We start from the raw sequence: 26,281 nt of genomic DNA on the forward strand, positions 1-26,281 counted from the left end.
TTGGAGATATCCCTGTTCCTTGCAGGGGGGTTGGACTAGATGACCTTTGAAGGTCCCTTCCAGCCCTAACCATTCTATGATTCTATGGTGCACAAAATCTGTAGGGCACACAAGTGACATGTTTCAAATGGTTACACTCCCTGCCTGACAACAGTGCATGAGTAAATGAACATAAATATGCTAGCACAGAATATATGCTGAAGTATAAAATGTCAGTACTACCTTTTTAAACAGAATTGCTCTTTTTTTTTTGTTTTGTTTTGTTTTTTTTTAAAAAAGCTGTGAGCTTGACCAGACATGAGCAGTCTGCTCCAGCACTTGGAGGAACACCAGAGCAAACACCAGGTGGGTTTGACAAAGTGGGGTGTTTTGATGGAACAGGGAAAGGAAGGCACTAGTGTTGGCTTTCTCACTAACTCATGAGATAAACTTACGCAAGATGGAAGTTGTCTAAAGGCATAGTGAATCATGTCTGAGTGTGTTTCCAACAGGTGTAAATTGAAGTTTTGCTCTCAATCTGTGCTGCAAACTGCCCCCAGTTTTAAACAGTACTTTGAGGCTAGGAGGAGGTTTTTCAGAGGCAGTCAGCTATGCCAGCAGTGCCTCACCCTCCTATGTTTCATTGCCCATAGGAACAAGTAAATCTGTAGTTGACTGGCTCCATGAGGTGCCTATGTTCAGCCTGATCTTTGACCTTTAGGTTTTAGAGACAGCAGACAGAATGCTTTTGATTGTTGGTACTGTAAATTACATTTGTCTCTTCTGTATGCTTATAGATATCATAAGTCCTTTATTTTATGTTTACTGACATTTTGTAAAGATGTCACCCTTCTGTCAGGCATTTGTAGAATAGCTAGCTCAGCAGGGTCCAAGTAATCTCAAAATCATGACTGCTTACCGTTCTTGCTCTGAGCCCTGTGTAGACTGACCATTTGGAAGTGAAAAATCTCAGACTCAGATCTTTTCACATTCCTTCAAGACTTGCAATATTTCCAACAGACACAAATTCAGAATCACAACAGATCAGCTTACAGGTGATCAGCTGAAAGGAGAATATATTGCCAGTGTGGGTGCTGACTAAGCTGTGAAATGGACTAGGAGAGCTTCTGAATTAGCAGTATATACCCCTATCATACTAGTGCCGTGAGAACTGGAAATCAGCCAGTTCCTTGCAGAACATACGTGCAGATTGTCACAGGCTCATAGAAGGAACAAGGGAAAAAATGGTGTGATGAACAGATGTGCCAGTGAATGATTGTTCTTCATTTAATGGCACCATTCACCTGCTATATAGTGGGCTTGGAGAAACTTGTCATTTAAGAAGTGTCAGTCTCACAGTAAGCGTTGTTAGCCGTTGTGACTTTACTAGATGTGTTTCGGTATTTCAAAGCTTCAATTTCCAGGCTTGGGGAGTGAATCACCTAAGCTGCAAATTCAGTTTCCACTAAAAATGCACATATAAAAAGCTGCATGTAGCTAGTAACCATCGATATGAAGAAAAGTCTGATGATACAATTCAAAATTATCACAGCTACTTTGGAAACTAGGAGACAAATGACTGTCCCTCTCCACCTGCCCAGTATTTATGATTTCTTTCTAAACTCTTAATTTTTTGTAGTGTTTTTTTTTTTTTTTTTAAGGCTTGACTCATAGTTTTTAACACTACATCGGCAGTACTGAGCATATCTGATTCATCTAAGGAACTAACTGACTCTTAAACGTAGGTTGTACATGTGCTGTAGAAAAACATTTATTTTATGCATACCACTTGAATGAACCAGCTTTCATGCTCATCTGCTCTTTATAGATCTAAAACTGTAATCCTTGCAGAGAACAAATGCAAAGTGAATTCAATATGCATTCGGTATGGATTAAACACCAGGATCATGCGTGTGTTTGTCTATCCTCTACATGTCTATCCCTGGGCAATGACTTAGAGAGTTTCGTTGATAGGTACAGGGATCCCAACTGGGATGAAGCAGGATATAATATTGATCTGATGTTTTGTGTTATATTGTGATAGACTTTTAAGTAATCTGAAGGTAAAGAAAGGGGTCTGATGTAAAGGACATAAATAGAGATGCATCTGTGGGCATAAGGCTAGATCGAATTCAGGAATGGTGACTGTATATTAACTAGCAGGATGCATGTTTGGTGATATGAGAAGGTTTTCCTGGGGGATGATGTGTGTGTGTATGTATATACCTTGTGTGTGTGTGCCTGCATACACACGTGGACACAAATTGTATAGGTATGCGCACACATTTTGAGGGGTAGAAGCTACCATAGCCACTGCAAAGACAGGGCTGCCTTGGTTTTGCATTCTTAGCAAGAATGTAACCAGCTTGATTTGGTACAGGATACCTTATATCATGTGTTAATGAAGTGAAAGTTTAGTTCAAGTTTGATATAAGACCCATTTCAGACAGCAGGGGAAGATTTTCTGAATTCTGAAGGCCTAGTGACTAAACTGGATCGTACTTTTTTGTAGTTTTAAAGCAGTTCTCCATTGCTGGTTCGTTGCAGGTTTCTGCATTAGAAGTAAAACCAGGAGATGACTGACATTCACTAGACTTGATCCTTAGTAGAGTTATGACAGACTACTCGGGGTGAAGCTCTGTTCAGTGTGTCCTGCTATATAGACTTCAGTGAGGGTAGAGTATGAGAAATGAGGTTTTAATGCTTCAGAAAATCTAATAATATTTCTGGAAAATAAAATGTCAGGGAAAGTCCTGGGAAGTGTTGGTTAACTAGTGTTAGTATTACGAGCTCATGACAAAATTGAGTATTTTCTCACTGAGCTTCTAAATTATATTGTTCAGCAAGTGAAAGCAAAATAGGTTAATCTTTTCAGATTAAGTACTCATTGGGTTCTATTGGAGAACTAGGATTTATTTAGAGCTCCACAATTCCTTTAACTCATTTCATCTTATCTCCTTCTTTGTTTTATGGAAAATCTCACAACATGTAATAGAAATGAAAATAAGTAGAGCAGAAGAAAACAGTCTAGTATATCTGTATGAAAATAGTGTCTTTTTAATACAATTTCATGGAAAACTTTAACCTGAGTATAATGTGTGGAAAGATTGTTTCTCATTCGATGTCCACAAAGCTAAAGTTATTTTCTGTATACATTCTTAATGTGCTTCTGAAAATAGTACGTGCTGTATTTCTTATTCTGATTATTCCAGAATGTATTGTTTTCTTTTTGCATCTGCAAATCTTGGTCCAGCAGAACTTTGGATCGAGAATTTTATTTTTGAAGGAAGGTTTCTGTAAAAAAAAAAAAAAAAACAGTGAAAACTATTTGGAGTAAAAAATATTATATAATATGAAGTTCATGGTTTCTTTTTGCTAAAATAAGACCAGTAAAGGAAAGCTATTCTTAATAGAAGTGATTCTGAAAATTCCCCTCCCCTAGTTTTCATTTCCACCTTTCATAGAAATAGCAACCTTCTCCTATGCTTAACAAAACAGCCCATCAAACAAACCCCTTTGCTCACCCACCAATAAAATGGAAGATATTTCAAAATTATTTAAAATATTATGGACACTGCAGTTTTGCTGGTGAAGAACCCAAGATAGATGCAGCACCAGCAAAGGAGTCCCTTGTCAGAACAGCGTATTACATTGAGAATATGGGTAAATTAGAATATTAAAATAATTTTTAGCATTTACTATAAATATATAGCTATGAATTTACATAAACCCTAAGACATGTAAGTAACTCTAACAGAGTAAGAGGATATTAGTTGCTGGCTATTAACCCTGACATAGACATGCAGGAGCAATTTTAGGATTATACTTTGAGCTAATCTTGCTTGTAGGGTTTGTCCTGTAAACTTCAATTTAAACTGTTCTTGCAAAAGTAAGGACTGTGTTCAATAGCTGAAAGGATTTTTCCTTGAAATGAAAACGAGTAGATCATTGTGTAATTCTGCTTCATACCAGCTTACTTGATCTCAGTTATTCACTGTTAGACAGATTTTTAACCAAGGATCAGAAAATACACCAGAATACATTTTAGTAACAAATAATTTTAATTAACAGCTATAGTGTTTAATGAACAAACTAAAATTAATGGTGTCATAAAAACTTAATTTTCAAATATCACCCCCTTTTGATGCTGCCAAAATAGTATTTTCTGTTCCCTTTGTTGATTATCCTCCTAGTGGAAATAATTTTATTTATTTTGCATATAATGCATATAGAAGTATTTAATTTACTGTTTTAAAATAGAACATGTTGGAATAATATACTTTACTGTACTTTAGCCGTACATTTATTCAGAATTATTTAATAAAAAGAGTCTGATATACTGATGTGCGACATAGCTGCTGCTTTTTATGACTTCAATTCCTGGTGTTAGTATAACATAGATCTTTAGGAACCGCTAAACACTAAAAGAAGGCCTTACACATAGGATGAGTTGGAAGAGCATAACTCCAAAGGCAATTACTAGAGAATTCTAGTAATGATAAATGGTTCTAAAAGTAACTGGAAATACTGTATTTAAAAAAAACCCACACATTGACCTATGAAAATGTGAATACTTGCCCAGTTGAGAACAGTTATTTGCAGTGTGTGTGTTTTTGTTAGGATAGCTATAGCCAGCACCCAAGCTTCCTCGTGCTTTGTAAGTAGCCTCTCATCTTTCACATGATCGTATTCCCATGCAAAGTGTTACTGATTGATTATTTCCATTCAGTGTTTATACACCAAGTCTTAGGCTTCTTCTCTGACAAAAAGTCATCAAAGTGTCCCAGAACCTAATAAATTATAGTGCCTATGTTTAGGCCCAAGTTTTTAGATAAGTATGGACTCAATGATAAAAGGGGAAGTCTTCGTTCTCTGTTTAATCATTATTTGGTAGAATTTTCTCCATCTCTGCCATTTTGTACATCCTTCACTTGCTAACACTAATATCCACTAACGTTTGCAGAGGAAAGACTGAAAACTATGCCAGATGAGAATTTGGTAGCGGTGGGATTTGGTTCTTTAATGCATAGGTGTGAAGGAATAATGACACTCAATTTCGCAGAAATGCACTGGAATGGGAAGATAAGCAGCTTGGTTAAACATGGGAAAGCTGAGAAACGGAGTTCAGTGGACACAGTGGATGTTAATGTGCTGTTGAGCCTGAGGCAACAGAGGAACAACGCCCTCAGAAATGCATGCCTATCTCCTGTGACCTCACCATGTGTTTCTGGGCAGAAATAGGGCAATGAACTCTGGAAAAAAATTCTGCTGTATTCTGTACCCTGTTTATAGTCTTATCCAGTGTCTGATAACAGTGTCTCTCTTGTACCCGTAGGACAACCCTCCCCAGAGAATGATAATACAATAAAAGACCTGCTGCCAGAGGATGCTGGGATAGATCACCAGACTGTCCACCAGCTAATTACCGTGCTAATGAAGTTCATGGCAAAGGATGAGAGCAGCGCTGAGTCAGACATCAGCAGCGCTAAAGCTTTCAACACAGTCAAGCGCCATTTGTACGTCCTGCTTGGTTATGATCAGCAGGAAGGATGCTTTATGATTGCACCACAAAAAATGCGTATTTCGACCTGCTTTAATGCCTTTATTGCTGGAATAGCGCAAGTAGGTGAAGGCGCTTACTACTTTGTGCAGCTATTTCTCATTGCCGTGTTGAAATGGTGGTAGCACCACTTTCTTTGTTCCAAAATACTGGCTGAGTGCCATAATCCTACTTGAACCTTCTTAACACCTCTTCAGTTGATGAAAGAATTTGGAAACAAGAATGGCTGGTTGTTCTTTACTGTCAGAGGTTGCGTGTAGCCTAATCAAGCGCTTTCTATAGGTTTGTGCTTTGCAGTTAAAAAGTAAATAGTTAAATAGAAGTATGCTAATTTATAACTTCTAGTACTCTAAACAGTTTTATGTGCATGCAGGCATGGAAATACTACTACTGTATGAAAAATCAGAGACTGCTCCAAACCTCTTGGCCCTCTTTCCCTAGCCTTTGAATGCCTGACTTTCCTCATGTGTCATTTCCTCCTTTCCCATCAGGAAAACGTGGGACGCATATGCTCTTCATGTTTCCCTGCATGAATGGTTTGTAAACTCTTTGACAGCCTTCACTTTGCAGGAGACTCATCCTCCTTCTTCCTTAGAGTGCACCAGGACTTTGTGTTCTCCTTTTCCTAGGGAGTGGTGCGTGGTGCCACCCTGGTGAACTTCTGCCTGTATCACTATGATAAGTGACTGAGCACATCCTTGCCTTTTGCCTTCTTTTTCCGTGTTGTAAGGAGGACTGTAATTTCCTACCTCACAAGGCTCACTTAATTCTTACTGATAGAGCAGTTTATGATGCTAGGCTGAAAAACATTTCACACTTGCAAAGTGTTCTTACTATTTGTGATGAAGCATCGTCATAACTTCCACTCTTTTTCCTTGTCAGAATCTCTAATAAAAGATTACCACAGGGGAGAGCGCGGGCTATGATTTCAGATCTCTCTCTGCCCCAACTCTTAAAATGCCCACTGTATTGAAGGTTACAACCTTCAAACATTTCTCAAAGCTGTCCTGGCCTCTTCTGTATCTGCAGTTCTTGTCAGAAGTTTCTGGTTTGACATTGGAAGCAGTGATTTTTTTGAAGTCAGGTATCTGTGTTTCAGCAGGCAAAATAGAAGGTGTTAATGCAAACTGGGTAGCTACAAGTGCATCCCATTCCATTGTCTTGGTGCACCATTGCTGTTAATCATTTACTTTTACAGTTTTAAGCTGAAGCCTGTAAAAGGGGGTTCAGGCCTGTTACCGTTTTATTGAGAGTCTGGAAGTAGCAGTTGAGGTCACTGGGCAGTAGCTTCCACATTTTTCTACATGTTTTCCAAGTTCGAATTCCCAGACTTCAGTCTTCATAACTTGACCTGATTGCAGAAGTACTACTTACTGCAACTCTAAATATAATCCCCTGCCTTTCCTCTTCTGCCTTCAAAATGTCTCAGGATAACCAAATTCACTATCTCTGTTTGAAAAGCAGAGTTGGATGCTGACTCTTCTGACGTCAAATGACATTTGAGAACTTCCGTAGGCCAGGATTTTTCTCCATGTAGTAGACATCAAAACTTTAATTTATATTTTGAGGGGGATTTTTTTTTTTTCTTAGCTGTAGGGCCTCTTTGTCTTGGCAATCTCCTTTGCTGCAAGAAAAATGCTATTTGAAATCCAAAGATCTGCTTACAGAGTGAAAACTCAGTGTGGAGCTCTTAAGAGATCTATTTCAGTTTTGCTCCTTCCCCTAAGGATAGATATTTGCTTTCCCCAATCAGCTCCACAAAGGCTGGGATTGGGCTGACTTGCTGGTTTGTCCGTTTTGATTCCAAGCTTGCTTGGAATGGTCAGTTCAAGAAAAAAAAATCAAATGTGTCTTAGTATTTTGCATCGTAAAATCTGGGTATTTGGAGTTCTTGAAAACATAAAATGCCTTTTTCTCCGCCAGGCAGCAGAAGCGGCCAAGTTTTGTTGTCCGCAGTCAGTGCGGTATGGCCCCGCACGGTGGCAATGTTGTACAGACCTGCTGGTGGGGTGAAGCCAGCAGTGCCGGGCGCGCTGCTCGGCATCCCAGGCTTAGCTCTGCTCAGCATTTGCAAGATCGTTTATTCCAGATCTTCCTGTTGACAACTGAAAAAATGGGCCTGCTCGACTTGAGAGATGTCTCCATTACAGTATGTGCTGTGTTAAGGCAGGGCTCTGTCTTCCTTGTACGGATGAGTTTTTCCTAACCATGCTTTGTTAGGAATCTGTATCTCACCCTGATGGTCCAAGGCACTGCACTGCAATCACCATATTTGGTGATTATATATCATCTGTTCAACAGGCTAACCCTACATGGATAGAGATGGGATTCATCTATTTAGCTCTGTGCACGCAGCACAAAAATTTGAGACAGCTGCACATTGAAATAGAGAATTTTACAGGGAAAAACTAGTCAGCTTGTTCAGGAGGGAACTTGAGAGATGAGTTCCGTGTTTGTAAATTAGGCTCATCCCTTTGTGTTAATAAAAATAAAACAAACAAACAAAAAAGAAATACAGACCTGAAGAAAATGGATGATGTAGATGAAACTGATGTTTGCGTCTGTTTAGATGTAGAGGGCTCCTGATATAGTGCACTAAGTCTGCTGAAATTGCAGGGACGTGTTAGATCTTGAGGGATGTGCTGAAGTTTGCTTGGCTTGCTGTTGTACCTTCCTGGGTGTCAAACAGTATGTAGATCAGCATCAAAGACAAGGGCTTTGTGGATTCTTGTAATGGTCTAGTTTAGCTGCTGATCTCAGGACACATGGCTTCAAATAAAAATAGCTGATGTTGCACGACTGACGAGAAGCTAATGAAAAATAGAAATGAAGTTTCAATCAAGAACACAGTTGTGTCAGGACAGTGGGAATATATGACCATACTGCACTTAACCATCAGGATTCAAACCTCTAGGATAGTAGGCGCCATATAGCATGATGGTCTTCAAAGGTCATGATGGAGGCAAGACTTATGACTAGCAGTAATAGCAACTTGTCTGTTGCAACTAAGCACCATCACCACTTAAAATTGATGAGCATTTTATTTAGAGCAAGATATTTTTCATTAGTTTTATTCTTCAGTCCTTTAGGATTTGCATGCTTAGACTTTCTGCATAATATCGCAGACACAGTCATATCTTTGCTATAGTGAAGAGTGGGATTCTTGTCTCATTACCTGATTCCAGAACATGAGGCTTAAAAAACCCACCATCTAATGTTGCAGACCTGATGAGAAAATAATGGAAACTAGCAATGCAGTGTCAATATAAAACCCCCAAATAACCAAAATACACTCCTCCGCAAAGAAACCCCACGGTTGCATCATATGTGTTAAACTTGGGATATACGTAATATGGTTTTGTCTGTTTAAGCATGATCAACTTGTCCCATAATACAAGGCTATCTCAGCATAATATATTTTATGAACTTGCCAATGTATGTTAAAATTTAGACTGTGCGGGATGAAAGGCTTTCAGAACACATCTTCTTTTGTTTCATTTTGTCTAACTAGCTAAAATGAGAACCTGGCAAGCTGGCAGAAAGTTTCTAACTGATAGTGAAACTTCCTTAAAAATGTCTGTTTCTTTTCACTTAACTAATATCTCAACTGTATTAGTTATTTTGCTTTTCAACTGTATTAGTTATTTTGCTTTTCAACATCAGTGGATTTGATTTTGGTGAGCTAACTCCTGTGTTGATATTCTTTTCAGGTGATGGACTATAACATCAACCTGGGAAAACATCTTCTTCCCTTGGTTGTGCAGGTGTTGAAATATTGCACTTGTCCTCAGCTAAGGCATTACTTTCAGCAGCCTCCTCGCTGCTCCCTCTGGTCCCTCAAACCTCACATTCGGCAGATGTGGTTAAAGGCTTTGCTTGTCATTCTCTATAAGGTGAGTGGTCTTAGAAAGACACTGTCTACATTAAAATTTACACTTCCATTTGAAAGTTATTACAGGGAACACCTGACTGCAATGCAAGTGCAAGGAACTGTAAAGAACACTTTTTTTTAATTTGATTACTCACTGTATTTAATTTCAATGTCTGAAGTAGTTAGGCTTTCATCTGGGCTACTGACCTATTCTGCTGTCTGTATTATCTTTCACATGGTTACCTGAGAAAGAAGAATATAGATTTAAAAATAGGAAAATGCTATATAAAGTTCCAATGAATAGTATTTTGAATAACTTAGAATTAGTTTTTCAAAAATTGAGTAACTTTAAATGGGAGAGATCAGCTTAAGAGCTTGTATTCTTCAGTTAAGTGATGCTTTTTAGGAAGTGTTGTTAAAATGTAATGTGCATTTATGCACTAACACGGAGCTGTGAGTACTTTTGATATGCTTTACAAATTTCTGGTAGGTCTATAGCACATACAAGGAAGTGGAGACACTAGAAATGAATGATAACATGCTGATTGAAATTGAGTATTTGGAGAACAGTTCTGATGAGAGTCTTTTTGCATTATTATTGGTAGCTTGTTTTGTCATATAAAAGTCAAGAAAACAATATATTAAATCTTACTAATAGGTATTTTTCTTAAATTTTTTCAAATAATTCTCTGTACAAAGCTGAAAACAGTCCTCCTTCTCACGATGTATTTAGAAATGTATGATTAAAGGAAGGCAAAGGGCATCCAGCTGACAATATTCTTGTGATTTTTCTGCCTACATGTTTATCCAAGGAGAAAAGTTAGTTTTTAAGCTGAAGTTCTTCTCTTTCACTGAACAGTACCCCTACAGAGACTGTGAAATCAGCAAGATCGTACTTCACCTAATCCATATCACAGTCAATACCCTCAACGCTCAATATCACAGCTGCAAGCCCCATGCAACTGCTGGTCCTTTGTATAGTGACAACAGTAACATAAGCCGATACAGTGAAAAGGAAAAAGGTACTTTTAACACTCTCACTTATATGATAGTCATTGATTTAATTCATTAAGTCTTGCAGATGTTGTAGAAATGGGTGAATATTGTCTGAATTTTAGAACTTAATACTCAGAATTAAGTCCAAGATGTGATTTATCTGACCAGCTATAGCCATCTGCAGTAAAAAAAAAAAAAAAAAAAAAAAATCACAATTTTTCTGTAGGCTAGGCTTAGCACAGTGGTCTGACTTCTCTTGGAGGGAGTGTACCTTAGACTTAGTAGTTCAGTCACCATGCCTGGATAGTCCTTGGCCGTTCTATTACAATATTGACTGATCATGCCCACGCACAAGGTGTGCAACCAGCCTGACACCGCATTCTGATTATACTGTAAAATAATGATGTGATGTAGTAGCAAATATTTCGTGTTGAAAAGAGAAAATTATGAATTCAGTCTGTAGTTTCCTTTTCTCTGTAAATGGAGCTGAAGTTGACTAGCTTACATGCAGATGTACATGGTATAGATGTCTAAAGGCAGAATAGAACGGTTCAACTCAGAGTCTGCATCTGGTTGTTAACTCTATGTGTTTGCTAGCTGTAACAGAGGTACTGTGATGGTGTGAACTGGTGTAAGATTGGGGCTTGAAATAACATGGTGTTGCTGAGCATAGTTCCTTACGCAGCCAATACTTAGTAGGTGGTAAGTATTTATGATCAGAGTTCAACAGGTTCTTTTGATGTTAATCTGTAGCTGCCTTTCAGATATTTTGCCTTTTAGCTGCTCATTTACTATTTACATCCTTCTTCTCAAACAGTCTTCCTAGTGTGCAGCAAACTCTTCTGAAGAGTACAAGACTCTTTATGCATGTCAGTACCTTTTCCTCTTTTGCTACTTGTTGCTCATGAAAAGATATCCAGCAGAACAAAAACACAAAATTTTGTTTACCTGAACACCCTATTACTCAGCTTTAGCAAATTAAGGCAACCTTAAAATGGATGTAAATGATGTATTCCATATTCTCACTCACTTGGAGGTTTTGTATTGCTAGAGGAGGGCTTAGAAGGTTCAGATAACTGTGGACTTACTATGAATTTGTCTTTGTTTTGAGCTGAGTTAATGACTTAATTCATAATGACTTAAGAATGCTGAGGGTAGTAGTGAGACATTTATAAAATGGCTTCAGTTTCTGGATTCATTCTGAGATGCTTCTAAGACAAAGCGAGGTGCCTAAGTACCCAGCTTGCTGTTCACAGTAAGTGCCAAGTTAGGTTTAGAAAACTCAGTGTTCCAATCTCATGTTCAACATTGATTCCCTGGGTGGCCTTGTGTCTCATTTCATCATTGTTTCCCTGTTTAAAGTAAGGAGAATAATATTTACTTCCTTTCCAGAGCTGTTGTGAATGGCTTTGGGCTTCTTAGAGGTAAAGGACCATAAATGGGAAAATTTTACTCTGTAAATGCTGACTTAATCGTAGGGCTGATTCTTCTCCTTTGCTGAAGTGCTGCAGAAAAAAAGAGGATGTAGAAAAGTTTTATTCCACCTGCAAGAAGCAGACAATATAATTCCATAAGGACTTGAAAAGTTGAAGCCTTTCCCACAGTTTCTAAGGAGGCTTCTTTAATCTCTTGTTGGGTAGTGTATGTGCTGCTGTCATCATCAAAGGTGGTTTTAGGTGATCAACAGGTGAGGATTTCATTGTCAAGCAGCAAGAATCCCTATGCTAAAGATGGATTTTCCCACTATTGAACCTTTTTCCTAATTTTTCTCCCAGGCTTTGTTGTGGGATCATGGCAAGTGTACAGGCTGTTGTAGAGCTGATGATAAATCTAGTGAGAAGAAGCGTTTGTTGCCAAAGGGAAGAATAAGTTAGGCACATAGGACATGATGTTAAAAGTGATCTCCTAACTTATTAAACCCAGTCCCTGTAGAAATTCTTACTATCAGCTTTGATTGATCTGTATGGGTTCATCATAACAATTAGGTATCTTATCCCCGATGCTCTTAGGTGGCAGTTCCATAGCTCCATGTGTAGTAGAAATTTTCCACCAATTTCGAAGTTGAAGACATTAATGTCTGATTTAAGTCTTCATTTTTTTGCCATTCTAACTCTTTGGCTTACCTGCCTTTTCATCCCTAGATGCCAAATGCATTCCTTCTCCATGTTTGCTTGCTAGAATAAACAAGGCAAATGTTTTTGTTTCTTCTTGAGTGCTCTGTTTTCTGTATTGTCCCAGTAGTGTTTCTTATTTCCTTGGAGATGAATCTCTATGCCTATTAGGTACGGATTTTTCCTTTTTTAGTTTCTTTTTTTATAGCCATTTCATACAGATGATGTGGTTATTTTCTGATGGGTAGATAGATTTGGATCTTTCTCACTGTCTGCCATTTTTGATCAGTAGGTCTCAAAGTAGAGTATAATGTTTTACTATTACTACTTAGATCAATAATTTCATAATTCATACTCATAGGTCTTACTCTATTACTAATACCGGCTTCCCAAACTTATCCATTTCTTCTTTTTTCACTTTCCTGTTTTGCTTGTTTATTACTGACCTTTCAGCTCTTGTACTAATGTTAATCTTCTTCAATTTATCATTTCTCACTGAGCACTATAGAAGTTATTTACTCAAGTCGGTAGGCAGATATATTCTATTTCTTCCATATAAAGAACTTGTACTATTATTAGTAGGAAAGATAGCTTAGAATGGTAAAAGCTTTGATATACTTTTCTTGCATTGTAACCTACTTTTCATTTATTTCTGTCCTTTCTGATCTTAATACAAGAGGTAACAAGAATGGCCAAGTTATACCGGAGATAGAAGTTTTCTTGTGAGCTTCAGATGATTCTTCATTTTCCAATTCAAGTTTAATTGAAACTAGCTGAGGTTTTGTTACACAGACAGCTTTTCATTCAAGGAATTTCACTCTCTTAAGAGTAATAAAGTTTTTTCCTTTCTCCAGCAGAGGAAGACAGTGTTTTTGATGAATCTGATATTCATGATACACCAACTGGACCTTGCAATAAAGAATCTCAAACTTTCTTTGCAAGACTGAAGAGAATTGGTGGCAGCAAAATGGTGAAATATCAACCAGTTGAGATGAATGCTCAGAGAAGTATGAATTGTTTTGTCAGTATAAACTCATGCAGAAATAGAATTTCCTACTCTTAGTTTCAGGCTACCACTTTTCTTTGTAGAGCTTGTTGTACTGCTTAATTTAAATACAAGGACTCGGTCTGACTTGTGAGAGCAGGTACACCTCATTTCCCTGAATGAATTCTCTTACTGGAGCCTTGAAGTAGGCACTCTAAAAGCAGAATAGCTAAAATCAGCAATTGTTTTCTGAAACTTTAAGATCTTCTGAATGTAAAAATGTTTAAAATGATTTGTTGCTATTTTCTTCCACTATTGGGCTGAAGATTTTTACTCAAATTTATTTTTTTCCAGAAATTTATTTTTTTTATGAAGTGGAACTCTAGGGTAAGCGTATTTGTTGTTGCTGCAAATATTACAGTTTTCCATTGGTAACGAGGGTCATTTGGTGGTTTCAAAATAGGAAGGATTTTGGTTTTGAATTTAGGTTTCTGAAATGAATACTCTAAAAAAGCCTGAAAACATTTCCACCACACCTACCTGCATTTTTTTCTTTCAGGTGTTTGCATAGGGCGGAATGATTCTGACTAGAGCAAACATCTACTTGAATTTTTCTCACTGCTTTTTTTGCATGGCAATTCATGCGTGGAGCGTTTTGAAATATGGGGATAATAATAATCAGGAATGTTCTGTTTTATGTGAAAATACATCTTTCGTAATAATAACAGCGATAAACTTTTAAAATGTTCTCAATGGATTTGTTCACATCGTAAAATACTGATGCAGTGGTAGTACCAGCAAGTATAACTATTTACACCTCCCTAGGACAGGGAGAGTCTAGCAACTATGTGGTGTGATAGTTGCTAGACTCTGCTGGGGTGTAGGATCACTGGGGGAAAAGTTCTCTGAACACTTGTCTGACCTCAGGCTTGTGCTGCCACATCCTCACTGCTATTGCTATTCTTGCTTCTTAAATTAGAAGCATCCATTTTAAGCCCACTTTGCTGCATTAAATAACATGTAGGTATGCTCTCATATATGCTGATGTCCGAATTATGTCCACGATGCTGTAGTCCAGAATTATTCTAAAACCTCTTCCGAGTGGTCTGTCTAGCTCACTTCTTTCATCTCATGCCTAATGCAGCCATCTCAAGTGTCTGTAGAAGGAACTTGCCTGTGCCATCTACTATTCAATGCATAAGGTTAAACAATCTGTCTTCAGGGTGCATCTGTCCAGGATGAGTAGAATTTGGATAGAATTTAAATAAACCCTGCTATCCAAATAGTAGGGTTTTTGTTCTTGTTGTTCACTGTAAAAATCTATGTAATGTGGCTCTGAGGTTAAAACAAAATCTAGACAGTTTCAGCTAATACCAGGTTTGTATTTGAAATGCCAGTCATGTTGAATTGTGAGATAAAGATATCTGCCAGAAGTCTCCAACTGAGGTAGTATTAGCTCTTTCTGTTTTAATCAGGTGAAATAGAGCTGGCTGAATATAGAGAGACGGGGGCCTTACAAGACAGTATTCTACGCTGTGTGAGAGAAGAAAGCATTCAGAAAAAAAAACTGCGTGCTCTGAAACAAAAATCTCTTGATATAGGGAATGCAGACTCCCTGTTGTTTTCATTAGATGAACATCGCAGGAAGTCCTGCATAGACCGGTGTGACTTAGAAAAACCCCCTGTCCCTGCTGCTTACGCCATACACAGGCAGAGTGATTATGGACGATCTCGGCAGAATTCTTCTACTAAAGCTGAAAACATAGAAACACAAGAAAATCTTCCTCGTACAGAGAGTTTCCAGGAAACAAGAAGACCTGTCATACCAGAAGTTAGGCTAAACTGCATGGAAACCTATGAAGTGAAAGTGGACTCTCCGGTTAAACCTGATAGTCTCAAGGAAGATTTAGATCTGATAGATTTGTCTTCTGACTCAACATCGGGTCCTGAAAAGCATTCAGTACTCTCCACTTCAGACAGTGACTCTTTAGTCTTTGAACCACTTCCTCCCCTTAGAATAGTGGAGAGTGATGAAGAAGAAGAAACAACAAACCAGCTGAATGATGAGATCTCTGGCAAAACTGCTGCATCGTCTCCATCAACTCCTATCAATATCTCTGCACTCAGCCTCAGCACAACTCCACTGGTCCAGTTCAGCATTGAAGATTGCTCCAAAGACTTTAGTTCTAAGGATACAAGCAACAGTGCTTCAGGAGGAATAGAGGAGATCCTGTCCAATTCTCCCAAAGATCAAAAGGACTCTTCAGAGTTAGTTAAGCTGGAAGAACTTCAGGACGTGTCCTGTGGGAACCCACTAACACTGAAACAGAAAAGGGACCTGCTGCAGAAGTCATTTGCTCTTCCAGAAATGTCCCTTGATGATAACTCTGAGCTCAGTGTGGAGGAAATTAGACCTAGTGGACCAATTCCAAGCCCAAATGTAAAGACAGTCCTTATTAAAGTCCCTGAAGATTCTGAAAACCAGGCAGAAAGTGACAAACTTGATACCAACGCAGAGTCTGACATCGAACAAAACACAGAGCAGAAACAAGAAGAGGAGACTGAGGAGTCAGAATTTAAGATTCAGATTGTTCCTCGCCAGAGGAAGCAGAGGAAGATTGCTGTGAGCGCTATTCAGAGAGAATACCTGGACATTTCCTTTAACATTCTGGACAAGCTGGGAGAGCAGAAGGAGGCAGGTGAGCTCAATCACTGACCCGATCAAAAGCCTTATTACCGTGTGAAGGTTTTAGTTACAGACCAGTGTAGGGAGAGATGTGTATATGTCTAGGGAGGGATGTGATTACAGAGCATCTGATGTGGTCTGAGCTAACTGGATCCTTTCAGGGATTTCTCTCTCGCAAGGAATGTGCTAACCATGCAGGTATTGTGCATGTGTGAGGGCCCATTTGCAAAGGAAGTGGAGCTCAGTGACAAAAATATTGGCTCTGATATCTGAGTTTGGGAGTGAAACTTTACATGGGGAGTCAGAAAAATTGTCATACTTCTGTGCCTTTTATCCTGCTGATCTAGTCCATGCTACACTGGTTCTCTTTTGTTTGTAATGATTTTTGGCCTTTGTTTCTTCTGCAAGCATAAGGCAGTGGAAAGCAAACTGGATCACGAAGTGTAAAGCTTAGCAGGCTGTAGACTTCAGAACTAAGAGCACCTAGAATTAACCCCAGTTTGCATTTAGGATCAGACACATGCACATGGTTTGTTTTTATACACTAGAAACTTTTTGTAGCCTTCTTTGTACTGGGTATCCACAAAGTTTACAAGGCTCGTGTTAAAGATTTGAAGTTCAATCATGGGGAAAACCATACAGTATTTCTGTATATCTTAAGTTTTTTCAGGTCATTTCAATACAGGATTTTGTTGCTGTATTTTTCAGATGGAGAGAAAGTGTGTTTTAGCCGTTTCCTCAGTTTCCAATCAGATGTGTAAAAAACAGTTTTCAAAACTGTATGATGCTGCCTGTTCTTTGGCTGTTTTTTTTTTTTTTCCCTCCAGGATTTTTTGGTTATTAGAATTTTAACAGTCTTTTTTTAAACATATTAATTTAAAAAGGAAAGAATCCTTCAGACTTCAGTTCTTTGTTGCCAGTGAAGTGAGGGGGAATATTTATGCATTCCTGACCTCACTTCTGTGATCATAGTTATGATATTCCTATTATGTTTCAGACTTATTGTCCCATTTGTAGTTCCAGTAAGCTGGAACTTTGTAAAAACAAAATTGAGCTCAGTGCTTTTGAACCTTTCACATAGATTCTTAGAGAAGAATGGTCATGAAAGAATTGTCCAATTAGACTCTAAAGCTGTTTTGACTGTTAGTAACGGCCAGTTTTCATGCAGTAACTAACATTGTCATGCTTGGAAGTGCTGTCCCAGTTCTGAAACACCATGTGGAATCTAGGGTTATAACATATATGATGATCATTTGGCTGCATGCATCTGTTATCCAAGGGGAGCATAAAACATTCACAGTGACTCATTAAGTGCTCGCTTACATCACAGGTTGATACAGGCAACTCAGATAACTGGGTAATTTAGTGACTTGGGTAGTTTAATGTATCTTTTATGTTCTGTTTGGCTTTGTCTAGCCTTATAGATTAGTTGATTTGACAACATATGCGTTGCAATTCATTTAAGTAGGCTTAATATTGCCATCATAATGAGCCGATTATAATTTCAAAGTCTTATTTGAGATTTGTCAGCCTATTATACTTCCATATGTTTTAGACTTCTGATATAACTGATCTCCAAATTAAATGTCCAAATGGGTTGTTTCTTCAAGTGCAAAATGCTGGGCTATAGAGTTTCCTGCCTGAGACTTTTTACAGCAGAGATACATATTCATTTTTCCAGAATATACTGAAACCAATCATCAACACTTGAGAATTTCTTTTATTCCTCCCACATTGACAATATCAGTTATCATGAAAGAAAAATATTAATTTTAATCGTTTATTTTTCTTTTTAATTATAGAATCTTAAACTCTGAATCTTTAGGATCAACTGCTAGATCAGCAGCCTTTTGAATGAAAACTTATAGCATTTTTGAGAGAAGGCTTTTGAAAAATGCGAAGCTGTCCACTTAAACTAGCTTTACATCAGTGGTACCTCTTTTATTTCCATGTTGATGGTCCTGATAATTACTCTGTAAGTGTGATCAAAATCAAATTCTATGTGCGTTTATTAGTTCTGAGCTCTAAAGAGCACAGTTAGAATCCTTTGAAAAGTGATTTTTAAGGAGTAGATAGATCCCTGTGCCTCTATAATTCTTATGACACACACACTGAATCCTTTTAAAACTGCTGGGAATGTCACATGGTGAATGGATGATTGAAAAGAATAAGGCATCTAGGAAGAAGGCGAATGGAAAATATTTGTTGATTTTAAATACCAAGAGTTTAAGCACAATTTTTGTGTGCAGATCCTGCTGCCAAAGGACTTTCAACACTGGAAATGCCAAGAGAGTCATCGTCTGCACCAACCCTTGAAGCAGGTGTCCCAGAGACAAGTAGTCACTCTTCCATATCAAGTAAGCTTACCTCTGGTTTGAGGATTAAGTTGAGTTGCTGTATTTGTGTGTCAGATGCATATCATGTATGGCAAATGCCTTCCCCTGAGTTTTATTGATTCTTGGAAGTACAGCTGTGTTGGATGTCACAAGATCTGTTAAATCTTTGATGGTCAGTAGGATTTTAGCAGTTAGTGGCTTCAAGATTTTCTGTTTTGACATGCCAAATTTGACAAATGTGGTTTCCTTGAATTTTAAAGTACTGTTGTGGTTTAACCCCAGACAGCAACTAAGCCCACTCACTCCCCACCAGTGAAATGGAGGAGAGAATCAGAAGAGTAAAAGTGAGAAAACTTGTGGGTTGAGATAAAGATGGTTTAATAGGTAAAGCAAAAGCCGTGCAAGCAACCAAAGCAAAATAAGGAATTAATTCACTACTTCCCATGGGCGAGCAGATGTTCAGCCATCTCTAGGAAAGCAGGGCTCTGTCTTGCGTGACGGTTGCTTGAGAAGACAAACGCCTTCACTCCAAACATCCTCCCCTTTGTTCTTCTTCCCTCAGCTTTATATGCTGAGCATGATGTCGTATGGTATGGAATATCCCTTTGATCAGTTGGAATCAGCTGTCTCAGCTGTGTCCCCTCCCACGTTTTTGTGCATCCCTGGACTAGTTGCTGGTGGGGTGATGTGAGAAGCAGAAAAAGCCTTGACTCTGTGTAAGCACTGCTCGGCAATGACTGAAACATCCCTGTGTTATCAACACTGTTTTCAGCGCAAATCCAAAACACAGCCCCATACTAGCTGCTGTGAATTAACACTATCCCAGCCAAAACCAGCACAAGTAGGTAGGAGCTAAAAGCAGTATTTCACTAAAGCTGAATGTTTATTTTCCAGTGAGAGAAACCATTGTCAACTGTTAATGCACAGAAGCAGAGGATGAGAGCTCCACAGGGCTGTTCCTGTGGTCTTCAGCACATTTCTTGCTGTACCTTAGGAAAAAAACCTCTTGCCGTTTTTGTAAAATGCTTTGAAATGCCACTCTTGGCTGAAATGCAGTAACTATTAATCTGAAACTCCCATACCCATTTCAATAGAAAGTGAACTGGGTTGGTTTAAGTAGACATTGACATACGGCTTAACAGAGCAGATATAGATAACATCGGAAGGTAGAGGCATCTTAGAACACTAAAAAAATCCAGAATGACGTGTCCATCTAGGTAATGTTAAGTAACACATCCAAAGGTTGATGAGGCAGGACTCTGACTAGTAAAAAAGGGAGGGCGAACGATGACCTGCTTTGATACCAGTGGGCTGCTAGATCAGCTCAACCGTCTTGCTGAACTGCAATTTCAGATTGCTGTAGAAAAGTTAAATTTTAATTTCTGAACTTCAGCATCTGCTGATTTAATTGGAAGGAGCGTCTGGCCTATTAGAGGAAGATGTTATTTTAGATATGCTAGATGAGTACTCCAAGTTAGAGGTTTCCTTTCCAGTTCTACCACAAGTATCTCATGTCGTGAGACACATCTCATAGCCAGAATACGTTTGTTGGCCACCTAACAATACAGATGTCACTCAGTAAAGCAGCTAAAGAGATGCCAATTAAGACCTATATCTGTCTCGTTTCACTGAGTCCTAGATATTCCTGTAAGTTCCAATATATGGAATTGGGAATAGTATCTGTATGATATTGAGCCTATGTTCCTTTGTAAATATTCCTTTCTTCTTTTTGTGTGCCTCAGTTTCCAACTGCGAAAAGGGGCATAAATGCTTCTATTGTGTTTCTTGTCCATTTAGACTGAAATAGTTTGGACCTTCTACTATGTGCCTTTACAGTGCTTTGCATAATAAGCCCCGATCAGGACTGTGAGCACAAGGCACTTGTGTAACGCAAATAGATAATATCATTACTTGTACAGCTAGTGCCTGGCTGCAGGAAACATACATCATTAACTGTGATAGGAAGATTTTGCCTTTGGACTTCTCTTCTTAGGTAGAGAATTCCACAGCAACGGAGGGATGATTGACCAGATCACTAGCTAACATATGAAAGGCTCACCAGCTGCTATATGAAGGTTACTGATCATCTTATTGTTAGATTTCTTGTAGAAAACCTGATAAAGGAAAACTTCCCTCCCTATGCCACTAGTCAGTCATAGGCTTGAAAAGTCACGTGCTGGTCCATAGCAATCAGCCTGGATCCAACACTGTTCAAAGGCTGGCAGCTCTCTGGGTTTTTTGTTTCTTAGATTTTTTTTTTTCCTTAACTTATCAATGAAATCATACCTGTCCTTGAGAGATCGGGTAAATAACCCTGGAAATCCAGACCTGCTCACAATAAATTGATTATGTGAAATATGCATAAAATTTTTTTAATTACAATCGCAAAAGCTGTTAAGAAAATTCAAAGAGATAATTTTCTGTATTTTGACGGTCATCTGCACTCCAAGCAGTCGTGTCAGTTCTAACGCTAATTGCTGTTCTTTCATCAGGAAATTCTATGCTTGATAAAGTGATAAAGCATCTATTTAAAATCCTTGCCCTGGAAATGATGGAAATTGTATTTTTCTCCTAATTTGCTGTGAAAGGCAGCTGTGATATAACTTTGAAACATGGAATGGTCTCTTGGTCTGGTTCAGTTCCAGAAGTTCAGTTATACAAGTACTGCTTTGCAGCAGTGCTGGAGAAGTTTGTACTTGGACCAAGAAGAGAGTTTAAATGCACTCTGATACATTGAAAGGATACAATGGGGGAAAATATAAAATACTTCACCTAATAAAATAATTTCAATGTGCAGATTCCCACTGAAGTTATCATTGTATTGGTTATTACTCAGGGCCTGTATTTGTTTTGTTAGGAAGTGCTCTCTCTGAATTTGAAACTCTCAGATAGAAACTGAGTAGACCCAATTTAGGGCCAAGGCACTCAACCCCTCAGGGCTTTCTGAAAGTTGTCGTTTATCCTCTGTTTGTACTTCTTCATCACAGTTAATAATATGAAGTGCTGGGTTTATTTTCAGAGCTTAGCTGTTTACTGTTTGGAATTTTAAAACAGAACTACCTGATACTATGTTAATACTCTTTTTAACGATGGTGAATGTAGTTGCAGAGGAAAATAATCATTAGGAGAAGATTTTTCTTCATTGCCTTTGCTTTAAGGCCCTGTTGAGGAAGGTGCTTAAACATGTACTTAAGGCATCGTTTTAAAAGCTTTCCTGCATGGAGATGCGTATCAACAGTCTCACATGCCTTGTTCAAGCTGGGCCTTAAAACTCTGTCTTCATACTGTGAACAATCATTTTGGTTTCAGTGGTGGAAATATAGTGCTCAAACTCAACTGTCAAAGTGAATGTATTATGCTCGTTCAATTTGAATTTTCTTATGAATGGAGAAAAATGTAAGAAAGTCAGGAGTTGTATACGATCTGTTTCTTCCTTCATTTAAGCACTGAGAAATACATGACCAAAAAAGCCTTAAATTTTAAATCCACAATTGGTTGTTTGTTTTTTTGTGTGTGTATGGGAACATTATCCAGTGAGACACATCTCTTAAAGCAAACAGTAATGTCCATTTAAAGAAGTATTTTAAATAGCTGGATGAGGAAAGATCAAATGCTTGTTGCTTGATAGCTCCATGTAAGAAGAATGTCAGTGAAGTTACAAAAGAAAGCTATCTTCAGAGGCATACTGGCTTCATACTTCAGAATAATGTACAGGTGGTATGCCTGAGCGGTGAGTAATTTAGGAGGCCTGTTCAGGTTGTGTCACCCATGAAGGGTGCTGGTGGTACAGAGTCAGTGAATTTGTTTTCCTATGATAAGCATGGACAGAGCAGTGCTCCGTACTTTGCTGGGAGGAGGCAGAGTTTCCTTCCTTCGTACATTGTATGTGAGTGAGATTCAAGTATACATTTATCGCCTGTCAGCATGGGGATTTTGGGGTAGTACCTTCCACTTCACGGGTACCAAGTGTTTTTGAAGAGTTTTCATGATACTTGGAGACAGAAAGGCACTGACAGTTGACATAGTGGATGAGATCCTGAATCCAAGTCACTTACAACTGATGTTGTTGGGGCCAGAATTGTACTGTGTAGTTATGTGAAAAGTGCTTATTGACTTGAGCAAGATCCTTAGAGCAAGCAGTCGTTGTCCTTTCAGTATTTATCTCGTGCTGGCTTGTAAGATCAGGAAATAAGAGTAGTTTTACATGTTGTCTGAGCTCCTGAAATCCTTTTGCGTTTCTGACTTGCAGCTCAGTTCAGACAAATGAAAAGAGGCTCTTTGGGAGCTCTGACAATGAACCAGCTAATGAAGAGGCAGCTGGAACACCAGTCTAGTGCTCCCCACAATATCAGCACTTGGGATACTGGTGAGCTGCATTTATTGTTCTTTATGTCTATTTCTTAAAACAATTACTTTCTGTATCAATCTGTTACAAAAGTATTTCTATTCTACCATGGCAGATAAGTAATCAGTCTCAAGACTAAAGTGAAACTTTATAGTGAGTACCAGATTCTCACCTGGTATGAATTGGAATAGTTGCATATTTGGGAGGTAGTCCCTCTTGGTACCGTGGTGTCTCAACAATTTTGCATATTACTTGCATTATTTCCTGGCCTCATTGAATGGAAGAATCATTGTTGATTTTGTTAGGTATAGGATTTCATCCCTGATACATGAATCACTTATATGCATGTATGTTTACAATGGTGTTGGTACACCAAGGAGTTGTGCCTTCTACCAGGAAGTTTTATTTCTCTTTAGCGAAGTTTCTGCCAGCTCATACAGAACACTTGGAGTTTTTGTTCACTTACTGACTTGTTTTTTCTCCCTTTAAGATGAATGCAAAGCAATGAAAACTGAATTAAGCACATAATTTCTTCATTACTCAAGTGTGTTGTTTTTTTTTTTCTTCTATAAAAGATTTTTGGTTATGACCAAATTCATAGCAGATGTCACTAAACAATGGATTCATTCTGGTTTATCATAAATGCTAGATATTTTGTTGGTTATCTTCATGTTAATGACAGTACGGAATCGTTCTTAGGAATTTATCAGCAGATCCAGATGCATCTAGAGAAAGGAATGCTTAAAACATTATATGGAACTTAGCATGCTGAATGAGTATCTCACCACCAGTTCTGAACAGCTGAGTTAAATTTTTGCTTAATTCAATTTTCAGTGTCAAGTTCCAGCAAACTAAATTTTGTAGCTGAAGAATGGCTAAAGGTATGATATCGTTCAGGATTATCCTTTCTACTCCAGTATGCTGAGTAGCATGCTCACCATGAGATCCTTAAATCTTAAAGGCCAGAATTTGTCAATGATAACAATGAGTTTTTTGGTTCTGTCAGCAGGTGAGTTTATTTATTGAAGAGACTTAGCTCGTATCACCTAGTTTCTCAGGCGGGGATTTAGAGATTAAAAAATTACTGCTTTCATTCTGCAAGAATTAGTTAGTTTGTATTCAAGAGGAACAAGACCCACGCACAAGTACAGGCTGGGTGGAGAATAGATTGAGAGCTGCACGGAGGGAAAGGACTTGGGAGTGCTGGTGGATGAGAAGCTCAACATGAGCTGGCAATGTGCGCTGGCAGCCCAGAAAGCCAACCGTATCCTGGGCTGCATCAAAAGAAGCGTGGCCAGCAGGTCGAGGGAGGTGATTCTGCCCCTCTACTCTGCTCTCGTGAGACCCCACCTGTAATACTGCATTCAACTCTGGAGTCCCCAACACAAGAAGGACATGGAGCTACTGGAGCGAGTCCAGAGGAAGGCCACGAAGATGATCTGAGGGCTGGAGCACCTCTGCTATGAAGACAGGCTGAGAGAGTTGGGCTGTTCAGCCTGGAGAAGAGAAGGCTCCGGGGTGATCTTATAGCAGCTTTCCAGTACCTAAAGGGGTCCTACAGGAAAGCTGGAGAGGGACTTTTTACAAGGCTGTGTAGTGATAGCACAAGGGGCAATGGCTTTAAACTGAAAGAGGGGAGATTTCAATTAGATATACAGAAGAAATTTTTCACTCAGAGGGTGGTGAGGTACTGGAACAGGTTGCCTAGAGAAGTTGTGGATGCCCCATCCCTGGAAGCGTTCAAGGCCAGGCTCGATGAGGCTTTGGGCAACCTGGTGTAGTGGAGCGTTTCCCTGCCCATAGCAGGGGGGTTGGAACTAGATGATCTTTGAGGTCCCTTCCAACCCGAACCATTCTATGATAAGTCAGTACTCAAAACCACTTAGGAACTCTGTCTTGTTAATCTTGTTCCATGTTCACTAGCTTTCTTCACAACATATATGACTTTTCTCTCCAACATTCATTCCAGCTAAAGGCCTCCAAGCATGGAGATACAAAGTAAAATGTTCTTTTCTGGAAAGCTTTACGTGGCTCAGTCTTTTTTTCAACCACTAGCTTCAAAATAAAATTATTATTTGGACAGAAAACAGGTGTTTGTTTTCAGAACAAACACTCAGTGTGACTATTTGTCATTTCAATGTCACACTACAATTTTAAGACTCATTATACTCAGGTATAACAACCAGGAAATAGTCTTCTCACATAAGTATATGATATGTGTTTGATTCATGCATGCATTGTTTTTTTTTTCTACATTGATAAGTAGCATGTGTCTCTTTCCTTTTCTTATTTCTCTTTTTCCCAAGCTTACTATCTGTAAAATAAAATAATTTTATGTCTAGCTTCTGTCAGCAGAAACTGTACCTGACTTCTAGTCTCTTGGTATTTCTAAATACTGTCTTTTTCTTTTTGTGACTCATATATTCCTTATCATGTTGAATCTTTATGGTTAGCGCTTGCTTTCTTATTTAATGACACTTTTCTAAAATGCTTTCTTTGGTATGAGGTTATCTGTGTCCTTTTTCCTTTGTGGACTTCTTTAATCTTTCTCTCCCCCTCCCTCCTCTCCTCTTTTCTGACTTAAAAAATTAACTCTTTTATTTGTGTTTTCAATAGCTATTGTGTTTGTCTTTCTCTTGTTTTAACTGTTTAAGACTTGTGGTGCTTGTGACAGACGCTGCATTCATAGTTCTGGAGACTGAAGTTCTGTGTTTGTTCACAGAGCAGATACAGCATGGAAAGCGGCTGTGCAATGTCCCTGTTTGCCTAAACCCTGACTTGGAGGGACCACCACTAAGAATCAGAGGTTAGTTCAGTGTCCATTTGACTTGATCTCTCCGCTGAGACTGCCAGGAAGGTTTTTTTGCTTAGTACAAATGGTGCTGAATTTTATGTTCCCTTCAGCTGTATTAAAGCCCTCAACTGTCCTGCAGGATGTAGATTATTGAAAAATTATTAAACAAGACATTTCATTCAAGACAGGGACAACTGATGAGAAGTACTGACTTCCTGCTAGTACTTGTTTTGGCTGTCAACCTGGAAGTAAAAGACTCTGCATGCTGAGTGTGGTTGAATCTCATTTCTTTATAAACTCTTCTCCCTCACAGCTGAAATACATCCATATTTTCTTACAGCCTTGCAGTGGGTCAGTGACCTACCTTCTTTGCCTAAGTCATGTTTTTTTCCGACTGTTCAGTGAATGAGAGAGGACATTTTTACTTTGAGTAGTTAAGTCTTATTCCAACATTGTAACCTGCATTATGACAGCTTTTAGCATTTGTCTGTTGCCCTGGGACTTGCATCTAGAGAACATGACAGTGAAACTTCCAAGGTTATGGTAGAGGGATCTTTATTCCTTCATGAAGAGGGGAAAAAACCTGGCTAGATATACGTGAAAATCTACTCCTATTCC

General features: G+C 38.6%; 1 protein-coding gene across 6 annotated transcripts in view; it reads left to right on the top strand.

The window, feature by feature from the left end:
• UNC79 (unc-79 subunit of NALCN channel complex) overlaps positions 1 to 26,281 on the top strand; it is a 120,327-nt gene that overhangs the window by 48,422 nt on the left and 45,624 nt on the right. For 3 of the 6 annotated variants that reach the window (XM_086613050.1, XM_086613051.1, XM_086613049.1), the window contains 9 exons: positions 280 to 345; positions 5,315 to 5,601; positions 9,250 to 9,432; positions 10,270 to 10,432; positions 13,372 to 13,524; positions 14,978 to 16,201; positions 18,438 to 18,545; positions 22,774 to 22,890; positions 25,592 to 25,675. In XM_086613050.1, coding sequence (XP_086469176.1) covers positions 280 to 345; positions 5,315 to 5,601; positions 9,250 to 9,432; positions 10,270 to 10,432; positions 13,372 to 13,524; positions 14,978 to 16,201; positions 18,438 to 18,545; positions 22,774 to 22,890; positions 25,592 to 25,675 — 2,385 coding nt within the window. The remainder of the gene's footprint in view (positions 1 to 279; positions 346 to 5,314; positions 5,602 to 9,249; positions 9,433 to 10,269; positions 10,433 to 13,371; positions 13,525 to 14,977; positions 16,202 to 18,437; positions 18,546 to 22,773; positions 22,891 to 25,591; positions 25,676 to 26,281) is intronic. The other 3 variants (XM_086613053.1, XM_086613054.1, XM_086613055.1) reach the window with 3 other exon arrangements.

This window comes from Tauraco erythrolophus, chromosome 6 (assembly GCF_009769465.1).
Source record: "Tauraco erythrolophus isolate bTauEry1 chromosome 6, bTauEry1.pri, whole genome shotgun sequence".
Taxonomy (NCBI): Eukaryota; Metazoa; Chordata; class Aves; order Musophagiformes; family Musophagidae; genus Tauraco; species Tauraco erythrolophus.